General features: G+C 43.4%; 1 protein-coding gene across 2 annotated transcripts; it reads left to right on the forward strand.

Moving 5' to 3' along the window:
* The first annotated feature begins 2441 nt into the window (after positions 1 to 2441).
* agfg2 (ArfGAP with FG repeats 2) lies at positions 2442 to 16804 on the forward strand. 2 transcript variants are annotated; one of them, XM_085451235.1, is made up of 14 exons: positions 2464 to 2861; positions 3730 to 3823; positions 5918 to 6033; positions 6885 to 7029; positions 7404 to 7524; positions 7616 to 7720; positions 8140 to 8172; positions 9247 to 9504; positions 11139 to 11211; positions 11356 to 11399; positions 11613 to 11705; positions 13626 to 13745; positions 15593 to 15663; positions 15793 to 16804. In XM_085451235.1, exons 1-14 carry the CDS (start codon positions 2695 to 2697, stop codon positions 15838 to 15840), a joined length of 1488 nt encoding a protein of 495 aa, XP_085307361.1. In that variant the 5' UTR covers positions 2464 to 2694; the 3' UTR covers positions 15841 to 16804. The 2 variants fall into 2 exon arrangements, with proteins under 2 accessions (XP_085307362.1, XP_085307361.1); XM_085451236.1 differs by lacking the exon at positions 8140 to 8172 and having other exon boundaries at positions 2442 to 2861.
* The last annotated feature ends 404 nt before the right edge of the window (positions 16805 to 17208 follow it).

Consider the following 17208-nt stretch of genomic DNA (forward strand, 5'->3'; position numbering starts at 1 on the left):
AATCCCAAAAATCAGGCAGGTATGTGGATGTACACAGGACCATCTGATGATGAGCTTTACCTCACTGGTACCCAAGTGGACGTTATCGGACTTGTACAATCCCTGCTTAAATAAAAAAAAAAAAACATGCAACCTACTCACTAAAGACCTCGATAGTACTTCAAAAGAATGGCTAACTCAAAAAAACACGAGTAAGTACTGTACAGCTGACTGAGGCTTTCTATGTTAGAATGATAGTAGAAAATAAAGAGTAAATCATCATCGCTTATTATCTAACACGTTCAAGTTACAATGCAAAAACATAAAAAGTATAACTTTTTACATTTTTGTCCCGGCAGAGTTGGGCTTCCATACATTTCACAAACCAGCACAACAAACTATTGGCCAACATTAAATAACCAATCTTGGCTTCGTTATCATTCCCACAAACTTGTGTGGGACTACTTTGCGTGGAGGTGTAATTACAGTGGCTCAGAGGACTCTTCTGTCTACCTCCATCATACCACCGTGTCGAAATGCACAAAAATACTCTATTTATCTATCCGATCCTGTGTGTGGCTCCCCCTGCTGATCAGAAACAATCATTGCAGGCTCGCCTATCTCATCAGACAACAACATAACTGTACTGATGTTTTTCTTTCTTCCTTTGCTTTCACGTCACTGTTCTTTTCCCCTTATTCCCTAAAAATCTGGGTGTCGGAAGATCACAGCAGAGTGACGCCTTCGGTGTCCAGACTGTTCCTGTTTCAGTGGGAAATGATGTGATTCTCACATGTATTTTCTCAGGCGACACGGAAAGGGCGTAGTTAGGTATGCTGTTGCCAAGTTGCTTCATCAAAATAAACAGTGAAGTGATTTCAGAAGTGTACCAGCCTTAACGTTTCAAAGTAGGGCCTTCACCAAAATTCCCATGCCAAAGATGTGTATATATATATATATATATATATATGTGTGTGTGTGTGTGTGTGTGTGTGTGTGTGTGTGTGAAACGTATAAAGACGGGGGACAGAAAACCGCATGTGTTTTACACAACTGACAACTATAAAGGATTAAATAGTAATTTTAGCTTCTCAACTTAACGTATCTAAGCCCTTAAAAACATCCTGCCCCCCTTCCAGAGCGGGCAGCAGAAGCAAAGTGCAAGTCCTGCGCCAGTAAAGGGGGGCGTGTGCGTAAATAGCGCACGCTGATAGCGCGGCACAGACGGCACGTAGCGACAGACGGTCGCTTCGGAAGGAGAAATAAAACCGTTTTGTGCGAAGTAAACTTGGCGACTCGACAGGTTCTTGTTTGTCTTTGACAGGAGATCCCCTCAGCATCTCTCCAAGAGCCAAACCAGTCAGAATAAACAGGGTCACATCCGGCAGGATTTTCAAAGTAAAGCACGAAACGAGACTCCTGAAAAGAAAGCGTGCTAGGAGCACACTCTTTGTTGGAGGGCTTTATTCTATAGTGGCTATTTATAATAAAGTAAAAATGTATGTGTATATTAGTTGATAAAACACAAATAAGATATAACCAACTTAAATAAAAGGCAAAACTGCAGTCGCCACCAAGTTGTAGAAATTGTAGTAATGTTTAATTATCTATTTTTTTGCCAGGCCCTTCTCATAACTACACAAAGCATTTAGGCCAATGTGGATAGTTCATTGCCAAGGTGTAAATACAGATGATCATATTGATGCATCACATGATTTTCTGTAATGTTCTCTAATTACAGGTCTTCATACATGGGGTGGGTCAACATTTGGCACTTTTAAGCTCTGTTAAAAACTGCAAATCTACTTTAACCCATCTCCAAGTGAGACAGAATTAGTATGATATGGGATATATCATAGTCTCAATAGTAAATCTGTACCAATTTAATCCCTGTACACTAACAGAAGCCATGATTGATATGCTGGATGTTTTATTTTCTGTTGATTCGCTGGAGAAACCATAGAAAGTAGGTCATATCCTCCTGAGATCGAGCCTATTCATTAGGTTCTCTGTAGCGGACAAAATAAGATAAACTGAAACATACTTTCCCCCCCGGTTCTCAGGAAAACATTACCATGTGTGTAAAACCATTTATAGCATATGAAAGATCTGCTCTGAGTCACTTTTTTCATATTTGACTGATTTCATAAGGAATGACCCAGCTGCTATTTTCCAAACCAATAAACAGGTGTTACCTTTAAAAGTAAGATCAGGCTTGAAAGGAAACTTTGAATATATCACACGATCCTTATGACATTTTAATGATTTTTATTTCTCAGCGTCTTTATGGCAGACTAAGAGTAATACAGCTGATTCACTGTGACCCACAGAATAACTGGAAAATACCTTGACCTACAAAACAGTTGATGAGATAACCAAGTGGTTATGCTGGAACGATTTTTTTTAAAGAAACAGGCAACCAAAAAGTAAAAATGTCACAGTCGCTCTCGAGAGTCCCTTGTCAATCGCTTTTATTTTGAAAGGTAACCCGAGCTGCTTCCGCTATGCTGCAGGTGGGTCGCTCAGGGCTTGACGCGCCTTTAGTCCGTGCAGCCTTGCGTTTGGGGTGAAGCCGCATAAAAGCGTTTCCATAATGCGGGCGTGAGGTGCTCCTTGGAGTAAACGGAGGGGATCCGGGAGGAGGACCGCGGAGTGTTAACCGGGGAGGGGGGGAAGCCTGCGTGACAGGCGGCGACCAGAATAATTTAAAAAAAAATGTCGAACCGTAAGCACCGGGACAACCAAGAGATCTGCGCCCGCAAGGTCCGGGAGCTGGCCCAGTCTGGAGTAAACAAACACTGCTTCGAGTGCAACCAGCCCGGGGTGACTTACACCGACATCACCGTGGGCAGCTTCGTCTGCACGTCGTGCTCCGGAATGCTGTGAGTGCAAACCCCGCCGCCCCATCCGGGGGTGGGGAGGGGTGTGTGGCGGGTTTATTTACTGCACATTTAGCATCAGTGTGAGGGGCAGCCAGATACTGATAGAGTAAAAGTACCAGGCCTTAGATTACGCCGTGCACCACCCAGCCACGGACAAATGTGTATCATTTGGTTCCCCTCTCCTGACGTTAACAGGGGTTGTTGGTGCTATGCAACAGCCGAGGATGTGTGCACACATTCATTTACGCAGTGTCTACCTCTCTCTGTCTCTCTCCCTCTCTTTCTCTCGTGCGTGTCTCCCAACAGCTTGATAACCGACAGACCGCTAGCTGGTCATTTTCCAGCTCTGAGTTACGTTTCATTTCGTCATGGTGCAGGTTTGACACCACCTCTCTCTCTCTTCTCTCTCTCTTTCTCTAGGCTCCTTTTCAATGTGGGCGTGTGTGAGTGAGTGAGAGAGAGAGTGTGTGTGCGCCTGTGTGCTGTCACACTTTGTTTTGCATGTTCAGCCTAGTCCCGGGCACTCCTCTTCAGGAAGACGGTTTCGGCACTCAGTGTGCGTCATTGCGCAATCTTGCACATGTACAACAGTGTCCCACTTTATGTCCCCAGCATGAAGAAAATAGGAGCTTCTGGAAGACATGTGTCTCTCTCTGTCACGATTGTGTGCGTGTATGTGTGTGTGTGTGTGTGTGTATGTTGTCTTCTCCACAACAAATCTGTCCTTTGATTCACGGTCACGTGTCAGATATATTTCCTTTCCCACCTGCTCCATCCCCTTTGTGCTGTCTTTAGAGGTGAGGGCTGACTGCAAATCTTCCCATTTCTCTCCTTTATTTGACTCATCCATCTCTCCTCTGTGTCCCAGGAGAGGCCTCAACCCTCCCCACAGAGTCAAGTCCATCTCCATGACAACTTTCTCCCAACAGGAAGTAGAATTCCTCCAAAACCATGGCAATGAGGTGAGTGAAGTCCCAGCTGGGGGCCCGATGCATCGTGTTTGCTTCACTTTAGAAAACTTCGAGGAAAAAAAAAAGAAAGACGTGCAGCTGAATGTGATTTCTTCCTGTTGTTGACACTGCGGAGTCGTCCGAGGACATCAGCTACCATTTCCTTTTTTTTCCTCTTCTTTGGTCCAAATTCAAGGTTAAAACTGTCTGTTTGTGGTTCTGATATGGAATGTGAAACGCCCCTTGAGACTACCAGTCCAACCAGTCTTTGTGGCAGTGCCTTTTTTTTTTTTTTTTTTGGACGAGGAGGAGGGGGGGGGGGAGAATACTAGTGCCAACCTCATACTGTGCCAAGAAACAAAAGGATGGGGCACTTTATGTCCCACAAAACCACGATCTATTTCCTTTCTGTGTGTGTGTGTTTTTTTAAAACCAGGGTTTAAACTCTGAACAGACCCCATTTTAACCAAAAGTCAAACAAAAGCACCCTATCAAAATCTCTTCCTTTATTTACCTTTATTTAACTAGCAGGGTTTGGTGACATCAGAACCCTCTCACAACAGAGACCCAGCCAAATAAAACATCCAAATATTTATGTAAATGCAAAGAAAAACAACCGTGTCTCTTACCAAACGTTCTGTGTGATGTTTTTTTTTTTAAATAAACTAAACAATTAATATGAGAATACTTGAAATTATATGTTTCTGGAAAGTGCTTCATATCCGTGGTGCGTCATAAGAAAATGCTGTTTTCTGCACGTCCGTCGGGACCCGCAGCTACGTTAAAAAGCGGCCGTTTGCAGGATTGTAACTGATAACAGTTGGAGCTGAGGCAGAGGATGGTACAGAGGTGAACTTGCCGTTTACTCAGTGTTTGTTTATGCCGAGAGTGTTGAACTTATTTGAGTGTTTGGGCTACAGTTAGATCCAAAAGTGGGCCGTACCTGTACAGCCTTTTTATAATAACATATAAAAAGCACTTCCCCCTTTATCTGACCTGAGTGTGTTGGAACTAAACATTCTTTTTTTTTTTTTTTAATAACTTTATGATTTTAACTTTGTGATTCAAGAGCTGGACAAATACCTTGTCCAGCTCTTGAAATCCTTTTAAATTTTTAAATGTTTCTACTCTCGTGTAACAATTCTGGGAATAGCGCATCATTAGCAGCAGTGCATTTTATTGAAATACTGGAAGTATTAATGATATCGCTCTGTTTTCTTTGTAGAAGCCTGGAAAATTGACCAGTGGTGCAGATCAGCAGGCTATTTTAGGATTCATTTTATGCAGCTTAGCTATTTTTGTCAGTACTGAGTGATATCTCTTATTACTTATTATTTAACAAAGCCTGACATTATCTTCTAGAGTTTAAATGAAGGCTTCAAATCGGTTCGTCTTGGTCCAGAAAAACCTAGAAATTCGATATAAAAAGAAATAAAACCCTCACGTCATCAAAATGAAGTTTTGATATATTTTCCAACTTCCATATTAATATAATACCAATCAGTCCAGCTGGTTGAGCTACAATTACTTCAACTTAGATTATTATGGTAATTATTGTTTATTTCTGTAGTTTGAAAACTTAATTACCAAGTTAATTAAACCTCATTTTGGTGCTGAAATGTGATTGGATTGCATAAGCCCCCCCCTCACAGCATCCACTTCAGGAGCCACTGGTTCAGGCAGCTCTCTCTGCTGAGCATATACCAGTAAGTGGTAAAGAGTTTGAGGCTATCAGCACAAGTGCTTATCAGTTTTTATTAGCTTGTTGTTGGCCGGGGTCTGTGAGTCAAGTGTAATGTGCAGAGAAGCATAGGTGTGCATCGTCCAGCTTTTCCTTTCTCATCATCCTCTGAAGAGTGATCCGGTCAGTCATGATTCGCTGCCAGTAATATTTGCTGCACTCTTGCACCGGAGATGAGTCACTGATGAGAAAATCTGTGTGTATATCTGAGAGACTCTCTGAGATTAAATGTCAAACAAAAACCAGGGATTGCTCTCATTTTCTACTCAGGGAATCGGAAACTCACTAACCCTCTTTTTGTTTTTGATGGATCAGTCCCAAGCAGCGTGGTTTTAATGTGACTTATTGGAAATGTGTGTCTTCAGGTGGGCAGAAGGACGTGGCTGTGCGTGTTTGACCCAAAGAATGACGGCTGCTCCGACATGAAGGACTCACAGAAGTTCAAAGAGTTCCTTCAAGATAAATATGAGAAGAAAAAATGGTGAGAGCTTGGCCTCCGCCTGCATATAACCAAATTATAATATATACTGATGGAAGCAGAGAAAAGCATCTTAATTTTTATTCAGTTCATTTATTTATTTTAAATCAATTTTTATGTAGAAAATTCGGTTTAAAAAAGCCCAGCAAATGTTCAAGTTTGCATGTTAATAGTTAAAAGCCTTTAAAATAACAAAATAAAACCTTTTACAGTAAGAATGTTTATTATTTACAATATTTTTTAATTAGCACCATTATTGAGTAAATATGTTAGTCTGTTTAAAACAGAGCAGCTTAAAAACAGCAAATGTTAGCATGCTAATATTTCAAACTAAAGTAGCAAACTTGCTAATTAGCAGAGTGCTGTACTTCCTGCTGTTAAAGGGTAATATGAGTAAAAATAAAAACCCTTTCAGTATTGTACATATGTACAAATGCAAATGGCTATAAAAAGAAAATTAATTAGAATGATTATTTTGAGCATGATAGCATGCTGACGTTAGCATTTAGCTCAGTTTTTATTGTGTTACAGAGCTGCTAGCATTTGGCTGTTCTGCTTGTGCAATAAACATATTTAAAAGTGTAACTGTAAAAAGAGTCATTTTGAGAGGTTAAAAGGGAACACAAAGTAAAATGAAAACAATAGCTAATTAGGGTTGTGTTAAAGTTAGGCTTTCCATGTTTGAATAAGAGATATTTGCTCAGAAAAATTAGCTGAAGGCTAATAGCTGCTTATTTTCAAGCTTAGAGAATGCTCTCAATCTTCTTGTTTAGCAAATGAATGACCAGATGTCAAGCTTTAATTGTGTTGCTAATGAGACTGGTTAGTTACACTGCATCATTTGTGTTTCGCAGGCATTTTTCCAAAAGTAAGAACCGGAGAGATATGGAGGGTCCTTGGAGTCCAGGGGTTCAGGCTATGCCCCCTTCTCATGGTCCCTTAGCGAGCCAGGGTCTATCCCATAACATGCCTCCAAATGCCAGAGCCACGAGACCACTGGTAAGAGGCTAAAGGTGTGGTAGTTGTCTGTGAAACGGGTGGAGGTAAAGTGAGGGGAGTGAAAGTGAGAAGACGAGGGTGGTATACGTGTGTGGTTTTAAATAAATAAATAAAAAGAGGAAGGGAAAGTAGAGGAGATTTTCAAAGGGTATCGAAAAAAGGATAGAAAGTGAAGAAATGACCTGAATTCACCGCGGCACAGAGACAAAGACTGATGGTTCGGACAGTCGGAGGGCCAGGTAGCCTCAGCTTCAAAGCCTCTGCTTATGAATTATTGAGAAAGGATGAAAGAGACTCACTTCCTCTGGCTTTGTGTCTCTCTTTCTACCCTCCATCTGCTTCTCTTCTGTCTCCTTCGATCTCTCATCCTCCAGTCTCAGTCCCAGCTGCCGTCTTGGGATCGAGCCCCCGCCATCTCTCCCGCCGACATGCGGACAGACGCGTTCACGGCTCGGCCGTCGCGCTCCCAAAGCTTTAGAGACCCCCCTCTGAAAGGTGAGAGGAAGATTTGTTTGTGGCATCGTCATGTGCTTATCTCTTCTTTTAAAATTGTTTTTAATGCATCTTTTGTTTCTTTCCTACGAAGATCCCACCCTGTGTGGGATAGAAAGACAGCGACCAGGCTCTTTGTCGTCAACACTGGGAGGTCAGAACCACGGTCCCTCATTCCCCGCCCTTCCACGGCCTTCAGGTGTGCCCTCCGCCCACTGGATGCTTTGTGCCACTGTTAGTAGTAAACTTATGAAGGCTTTCACAAGTTTACTACTAATGTGTCTCCTACCAGCTGTGTAGTAAAGTGCCACAGTGTTTGTTGTATTTGGGAAGCTAGTTCCTCCTCTTATGTGATCTTAGGAAAGATTCCTGGTTAAAAAATAGACACTGTGCTTTCTCTGTTCTATTCCTGACGCCTCTAGCAAGAACATTTGGCAGTGCATCGTTCACGGTGTAAAGATCATTGAATATTTTCGCTGATTCTCACTGATGTCGCTCTCCGCTCATCAGAGCCGGCGAGTGGCAGATTCATGCGACGCCAGTGGCACTCACTTGTTTCTCCTTATCTCCCCTCCTCTTTTCTCCTCTGTCTTCTCCCTCTCTTCTCCAACCACGTAGCCAGTAGCTCGTTCAAAAACCACTTCACTTTAGGTAAGATGCATCTCCGGCCGATGCTTTTGAGTGTGTGCGTGTGCGCTCGTGTGAATGCTGAAATCAATAAGCTCTTCCAATGCTGTATCATTCATAATAGATGGCCAATCTGCGGGGCGCGGCGGTGCTTAGCGAGCATCACATGCATGTGAGTTGGGGTTTGTTTCAGAGCGGCCTGAGGGGAGAGGCGACGCAGCACTCTGTATTCATTTAGCCAGCGAGTCGTGGCTGGCCAGTATCACTCAGGTTTCCCACTTCAAAGCCCAGATCTGAAGCCTAGGAGTGTCAAGGACACACACACACACACACACACACACACACACACACACACACACACACACACACACACACACTGTTCCCTCCCTCAGAGGAAAAAGAACAAGTTTAAAGTGGGGCTATTTTTAGGCCGGAGCTGCTGCTGCTGCCCCCGTCAGCAGAGGGCCGCTGATATTTCGCACCACGTTGGCGTTGAAGCACTTCAGAACTATGTAGGGCACAGCTGTAATCGCGCCATACACATTTAACACCCACAACAATATGCTAGGGAGTTCAGGTATGCTCTCAAAGACGGAAAAACATGCAGATACCAGCAGATAAGCTGCATCAGGTCCATTCTGCTCTGGTGTTTGTGTCTTCATGGAGACCATGTTGGATTTTAACTTCTGATCCCATGCTCATAGCTAACTGGCTGATCCAGACTCTGATATTTTGCTACAAACACTGATGTTAAACGTCATTTCCTGTCTTTGTTAACTTCTAACAATTGCATCTAAGAAGTTTCTGGCTTGCTGCTTTCCTGTGGTGTTTTTTTTTTTTTTTTAATCCCTAAACACGATGAGTGTGTGTGCTTTATTTAGTAAAGTCTAAGCTAATGCTGCTATTTCTACACCTCATAGCATGAGGATCTTTACATGGCGTGAGATAATTTTCTTCTATATGTAGTGAATGGGCTGTGTTATGTCAGAGTTACTTGCGAATTATTGTATGTTATTTGAATTTGATGCTTCAGGTTCGAACAATCACATTTTAAACATCTACCTGTTAGTACATACTAATCTGCGATCTCTCTTTCAGGTCGGACAGTGTCGGCCTCGGGGGCTACGGGCCCCTTCAGGGCCTTCCCCAAGTCTCTGAGCGTGGACTTTGGAGGTCTGAACCATCCCCAACCACAGCCTCTGCCTCAGTCTCTGTCCCAGCCGCAGCAGCAGCCTCAGCAACAGCAGCCTGTTGGCATAGGTCAGACGACACCGGTCAGCAGCGGCAGTGCCCAGGATAGGTACGCTGCCGTGTCACAGCTGGACAGCGTCTTCTCTGAAACAACATCGGTCACAGGTACGATGTTTTTATCAGTCGAAGCTTTAATACTTTTTGTATCAGTGTAGTTCAGAGGCTTTTGCATAGTTGCATTTATTTCACAGCTTTTTGTATTTGTGTAAGGTGTGCACATAGACTGTATATAAAAGACGACGATAGCTGTTCTTGTTTTTTCTTTTTTTCTTTTTTAAATCTTAACTTTAGCTTTGCCTTGTTTTATTGCAACCACAGGTGACCATACAGAGACAGGAAGCTGGAGTGTTAAGTTCTAACATGAGACTAGCAAGCGTTTCACACACGGAGACAGGATGTGCAAATTAGTCTTAAGTGACACCAAGTAATAAATATTAGAATATGACTCACCGAAACTGTTGCACACACTTCCTGTAAGGGATGTGAGTGCAGTTGACTACACAGGAAGGTGTATTTGCATCATAAATGCTCTAAAGGGACCAAAACCACAAAGATGTTTGAGAGTTACTGTGACTATAATTAGCTAAAGACTGGCAGACAGGTAGTTGGCTAGCCTACGTCCAGGTTTTACTCAAAGTGACCTCACCCCTTGATGACGAGTAACCTTAATTTGTTTGTGGGCAGGGTATGATAAAACAAAAATTCCCACCATGTGTAATAGTGTGTGTGTGTGTGTGTGGGGGGGGGGGGATTGGCCGTAGAAACTGAAAAGGTTTCTGTACCAAAGTTGGGGATTTTAATGGATTGAATCGGGTTTGGAGCCTCGAGTGGCCATTAGAGGAACTGCACCATCGGCTTCGTATTTTCGACTCGGTCTCTCCACTTGATTGTGGATTGAGTTTTACCAAAAAGTGCTGGTCCTCCAGGCCCCCCACTCAAAAATCTTCACTGTCCTGTCAAACACAGATTAAAAAAAAAATTAACTCAAGAAAACGAATCCAATTTTATAAACTGAAGAACTTTCTTTTTTTCCAGTCTCATTAATCCTCTCACAACCTCTCTGACTAATCAGGAGGAGGGACTAAACTCCCTGCCTGAACAGAGAATAATTAAACCTTGCTTCAGCTTGACCTGATTACTTTTTCCCCATTGTTTCAGTAGCACTCTGGCTTCAATAAAGACCCGAGCACATCTTCCAGCACTGTGTAACAGATAGTTTGATTTGAGGGCTTCGCGTGTGCAGATTGTCGCGGTCAGCTCAGCTTGGTTGCATAACATCCTTACTCCAAATGCCAAGGCTTTTAGCAGCTGAATTATGCTCATTGTGTTTGCTCCAGATCGTGCACAGCGTGATTCAAAGGACCTTGTTGATAGGTTTTGGAATCAGCTGTGTTTGCGTTATAACTAAGCCAGCTGCTTTAATGCACAGCATTCGTGTGAGAGGCCTGCTAAGCTCTGCTGCTTTCCAGCGTCATCGCTGCCTCCCCTGCTTGGCAGAGTAGGGAGGTTATTGATTTTCTGCCTCGGCTCACTTGAAGATGATATTTTATTCAGGGCGTTTGTAATTCTTTTGTTCTGTGATGACTTGCATGCACGGGATCAGCAGTTTGGACTGTTTTAAAGGTTTTTGCTCACATATCAAGATCATAGCACTGCTCGAGCTCGTAAACCGGGGCTCATGTTGGGCCTGACGTTGTGTTTGGTTGTGTTGTGATGCCTGTGGAAATGCTTGTTTGCAGCTCCACCTGGCGGCCCACCGCAGTACAGCGCCATCTTCGGCAGCAGGCTCTCATCCAGCTCAACTCCTGCCAGGTAGAGGAAAAAAAGCAGCCTTGTCAAATCAGCTTTTGTTAAACATGGCAGATTTTTAACTTTTCTTCTTGTGGAGCTGTTTAAAGGTCAAATTCTGATCGATCCTCCTTCCCCCCCCCCCTCTTTTCTTCTACTTCTCCCCAGCTCCCCTGGTGTCGATACCGTCTCCAGCTCCCAAAGTTTTGCAAGTAGGTGCCGAGTGCGAACTGCATCGATTGCTGCTGTTAACCTGCACTATTTACATTCAGTTCCCTCCTCTTCAAAAACAGTCCAGCACTCCAGATTAGACTGTGAAAATCAGAGCAGTGTTGCCTTGAATAGGCAGGAATGTAACCCGTTAACCCCCGGGCAGAACACTGAATTATCTCCCTGTCTCTCTCCCCCCAACCCGTGTGTCTCAGATTTCCCCAACCCATTCAGCTCCAGCTCCAGCTCCGCTTCCCAGCAGCCCGTCGCCCTCTCCCCCAGTAACCCCTTCAGTAACGCCTCAGGAGGTAAGCCCCATGCTCACTCTTTCTGAAACTTCCTGCTGCAACTTTTTAAGATGTTAGAGCAGCTTGAGCTGGTTAGATAACCACCGCTGTGGTGGAGGCAAAGAAATAATTACCACATGAAAAAATATATGTAGGGTTGAAACCCTTTTTACCTTCAGAGCCGCTTTAGTTCTTTGTTCTTCGATGACATCGCACAGCACATCCATGATGTGAATCTCTTGTTCCACCTGTTGAATGTGGAGGCCATTGGAGTGCGGTGAACTCATCGCTATGTTTAAGAAACCAATGTTTGAGCTTTGTGACATGATGTGTTATATGAAGATGTGTACACTGTGGTCATAAAGGGATGGACATGGTCAGCAACAACAATCAGGCTGGCTGTGGTATTTAAATGATGCTCAGTTGGTACTAAAACACTAAAAGTGTGCCAAGAAAACATCCCGCACACCATTACACCACCAGCAGCCTGAGCCATTGATACAAGGCATGCTTGATTCATGCTTTCATGTTATTTATACCAAATTCTGACTCCATCTCTGCCATCTGCAGCGGTTATCAATACTCATCAGACCAGGCAACATTTTTTCTCATCTTCTGTTATCTAATTTTAATGAGCCCACGGGAATTGTGTCTTCTGTTGCGATAGCAGTGACATGCGGTGTTGTCTTCTGCAGCTGTAGCTCATCTGCTTCAAGTTTGGAGTGGATGCTCTTCTGCATACCTCCCTTTTAACGACTGGGTAATTTGACTTATTGTTGCCTTCCTATTAGCTCGTAGCAGTCTGAGAACGGCTGCTCACTGGATAGTTCCTCTTTTTCAGACTATTCTCTGTAAACCCTACAGATGGTTGTGTGTGAAGATCGCAGTAGATCAGCAGTTTCTGAAATACTCAGGCCAACCAGTCTGCTGTCAACAACCGTGCCAAATTAGGCATGCAGACGTGTTCATCTTGAACTGTAGATATTCTCCTCGATCACATTTTTCCTGATATATTTATTTCCTCTCTCAGGCTGTCCTATGGATTTGTCAGGAGGCAGCGCACCTACACTTGTGTTCAAACTTTTGTCTTTTAGCTTGACTCTACATGACTTAAATGACATGTGAATGCCTAAACTTAAAAACAGGAAATCACAGCCCGTTATAAAACACTGATCCCTCTGCTCTGTGTATAGGTTACATATTTCAAGCATTTAGTTCCTGCTTACAGAGTCTGAATGTACCTTTTGTGCTTATTTAAAAGTTAAAAACGCTCCTGTGTTTTCCCTCTGCTCGGCCCATTAACGGGTAACATTTAGTCTCCAGATCAGCTGCGTGAGCTGGGCCTTTATTTCTTTTCCTGTAGGGCAGTGAAAACGACGCGTAGAGCTGCTACACTGAAGTGTATGTTGTGTACACACTAAACGGTTGATTACACAAGCTCGCACACAGCTACCTGCTTTCACAGCCACTGAGGCTTCATGCTAGCAACGTTACTTTTTACTCGGGTCACTGACTTCACCCACCAAAGGCAGATATGTAAGAGGAAAGGCTCAGCGTGGAGCTGAAATCTCAGTTAAGCTTCTCTGGTGCATTAACCACAACGTGGATAAACGAATGCTCAGCGATGCTGTGATGTTTCATGATGCAAATAAACAACCTGGCGTTTGTTTCCTTTCAGCTTTAGACCCTCGCAGCTCTGGGCTTTCCATCGGCTCCACCTCAATTATTCAACAGTATCATGTATTCATGTATGCAGTTATACTCTTGACTGGTCGCAGGGCTCATTACTGCTTTATGTTTCCTGTAGGCTCTCTGTGTAAGGTACAGACACGGGGAAACAGTCTTTTACTGTCAGTCTGAGAGCAGCTGACAGATGTGTTCTGCATGGATTAATGATCTGTGTCTAATTTCGCCGCATGTGTGGGTGTTTCGCTTCTCCAGGTGACTCCAGTGCGTTTGTCACCTCGCCCACCTCCGTTTTTCCTCCGTCCGGTGCTTTCCCAGCGGCTGCTACCCAGAATGCATTTCCTCATGAGTCAGCCACCAATCAGGAAGCAAATGGTGAGATTCGTTGCCTCTTATTTGTCCTCCTGTTTGATGTTTTTTTTTTTGTTTGTTTGTTTGTTTTCTTGGATTATAAGTCAAGTTTTTAATTATTATTAATATTTTTATTTACATAATCTTCTTTTAATAACTCAAAATAGACCAAAAATGAAAAGTCTGGTCATTATTTAGTAAAAACAAAACAAAAACATGTATTTGTTGGATTTTGTTGCTCTATTAAGGATTCGCTACTTATCTGTTTTATATTGCTAAAAACTAATATCTTCTAATAATTTAAAAGGACATTTAACAAAATATCTTATTTTTATGCATCAGTTGTGTAAATGAAAAGGTGAGACATTAAAGTTGTAGAAAATAAAATGTTTTTTCCAAATTAGGAAGACCTAACTTCATTACTGCACTGCATACTAGTCCCCCTGGGCCCCAAAAAATGTAAAAAGTTTTAAAAAGTTTTTTTTTTATACTCATCAAATCACATTGAGTCATCAGAGATTGATAATTAAAAAAATTTTAAATCACACTTTTAATCTTATCTATCTTATCTTATCTTATCTTAATCAAAAGTCATGTCAAAATGCCAAACAATCTCTTTCCTCTTTATAAAGTCAGTTGGACTCTAAGTAGCTGTAATAGTTGTGAGGTCGACCACAGTGCAGAGACCACACAGAGACGTCCTGTAGTTCCTCCTTCACCTGATCTATGACTTCTAATATTCGGTTTACCCGCGGTGGTCTTCCTGGTGCCACCCTGCCCATTTAAGCACTTCGTCTGCCCAGTTAACTGAGCTACAGATGCTCAGAGTCGTGCTGGGTAGGAAACGAAGAGACGCTGGGTGTACTGGGAGATGACATGGATGAGGATGAGCAGGTGGTGGGCTTAACAAGGGACGACAGAGATGGGAGGTAGAAGAAGATAAGGTGCTGTGGTAGTTGGTTTTTATGTGAATACAAACCATATTACTTTATTACCTCCTGAAGCGCGAGCATCAAGTTAAGGGCCACACTGAGAAAAGAGACCCAGACATTTACAATTATTGATGTGATTTATTTTAAGACATCTCCTCCTCACGTGCAACCAGCCCTCAAAAAGAAAAGAAGGTTATAATGCCTTCTGATCACAGTTGTATCACGCAGCCAACTCACAGCAGCTTGATCATGATATCTCCTGATAGCGCGAGAGATTCAACGAACCATGTCCTGATGTAAAAGCGAGCCGTGTTGTTGTTCTTCCACATGTGTCTGTGGGCCTGCGTCACAGGCCTGAACATGACGATCTCACAGTTTTGTAGATTTTGGATGGTGGTGTCTACCTTTACCGTACAGCACATAAAAATGAAACTTAACTGGACTTTTAGATTGAGTTTAGAAGAGACATGACTCTGTTTCCATATCTCTGCCTGTGTGTGCATTCACACATCACCATACCTGCTGAAAACATAGTAAATGCATGCACAAGCTTCTCTTTACACCAGTGCAGATCACAGATGCGGCCACGCCAAAATCTACGAATTACAGCTTGATGTTTGACACCTGTCCTTATTATATATAGGACCTTACAATATAAAGCATTGTTGTTGTGATTTGGTGCTATATAAGGCTTCAAGTGAAAATTGGGGGGGGGAACCATACTTTGATCCATATGTTGGTTATTAAAACGAGGCCCAAATGGAAAGCTCCCACTGCAGCGGGGACTGCTCGTCTTTCCTGAGACGCGCTGTGGCGTCCACTAGCAGCAGTCCAGGAATACCAAAATGACCCACCCAGTTTAGAGCTGCAGGTTTCTGGTTTCATGCCACACCATTTTCCTGTATCATGTATATCTGTGTGTGTGTGTGTGTTTTGCAGGTTTTGCCTCCTTCCCCACGTCTGACTTTCAGTCCAAAGTCCCTCGGCCCATGTCGGTGAACCCTTTCACGGTGAGTATCCCTCCACGAAGTGCACTCTGGGGGCGCTAATTGGTAGTTCTCGCCAGTTTTCAGTGAATTGCGATGGCATACTAAGTAAGCCGGGCTGCTGTTCTCACCCTGCCTCTCTTGTCTTTGCAGGGGAATGTTTACCCCAGTCGGGGGACGTCAAAAAATCCTTTCATCTGACCCCCCGTTTCCCCACCCCTTCCCTCTCTCTCTGGGAACTGAAGGAGGAGCTGCTGCCATTTCAATGCCTCTGGAGTATTTTCACCCCCCACCCACCCCCCTCAGGGGAGGGTCGCGCATCCACGCCGCCCTCCCTCCCCTATCTGTCTTTGTTTACGTGTTTGTGGAGAGGAAAAACAGAAAAACAAACAAAAATGCGCGAATGCAGTTCACAAAATCCCTGTCTGTATGTGCAAGAGTGTCGGCCTGCTGTGTTTGTGCCACGTGACGTACGTCAAAAGGTGTTTGTGTGCCAGTAGACGCCACCTCAGGGCTCTGTGGGAGTCACGACGCCTCTACGACTTTTCTTTTTTGCTGAGATGCACTCACCTATATTACACACACACATGTGTTGCTGCTGCTATTTGCTTTCATCTCCTGCTTAGAAGTGTAAAAAAAAAAAGGAATGAGAGATATAAAAAAAATTCCCTCGGCCCGTGAGTAAGTACGTCAGCGCTGTCTCCGGCTTTAAAACTTTTGAGTCTCGGAGAAGCCAGCTGAGACTCTGACCCTGCATCACGAGCATCCACAGATGGTTTTAACAGCCTTAACAGCCTCCTGATGCATGTGAATCGGTGTCCGAAGATAAGACGGGCTTGTCTCTGTGGGGTGTGAGCGCGGGTGCGTGTTTGCATTCGTCATTGTTGCTGTTTTTTCTTTCTTTTCTTTTTTGTTTTGTTTTTGTTGTTGTCAGGTTTCCTTGCAAAGGATGAGCTACGTTTTCCACTCTCAGGCTGCATGCGCTTAGAGGGCTAAAAAGGAGCTACTGAATGTAAAAGCAACGTCAGAGTAACTTAAATGTGTATAAAGATCTTCATCGCTTCATGTACCGGACCAAAACCTTTATTCTGCTTTTTTTCCCCTTTGGTTGACATGAAGTTTAATTCTCTTATTTTGCCAAAAATAAAAGAAGAGATTCATGTAAGAGCGTATTTGTAACTACAAGTATTCATGTTCATAAAACCAGTTTGTTGCTTCTTAAAACAGTGTGTGGTGGTATTTTTGTGACAAGCGTGGTTCTGACACGCACATGCGGCTGTGTGGAGCATTTCAAACAGCAGGGGGCGTGAGGCATCCAGTTTTCTTCTCTGACCTCATGCGCAAGGTTACTTTTGGATGCATGTTGCATAACTACATACATACTGCATAAGCGTGCAGCACAAATATAGAAGCCCTTTAGAGCCGCTAGAATGACTACAATGGGACCCCTTTGCAATATTTATTGGAATATTAAATCCAGTGTGAATCCAAATCTACATCATGCCCACTAAGTAAGCTCTGCTACATTCCCTTTTTTTTTGGGGGGGGGGGGTGACTGCACGCAGAGGC

Source organism: Copadichromis virginalis, linkage group LG3 (genome assembly GCF_057382275.1).
Source record: "Copadichromis virginalis isolate Kocher_CV1m ecotype Utaka linkage group LG3, C_Virginalis_male_GT1.1, whole genome shotgun sequence".
Lineage (NCBI taxonomy): Eukaryota > Metazoa > Chordata > Actinopteri > Cichliformes > Cichlidae > Copadichromis > Copadichromis virginalis.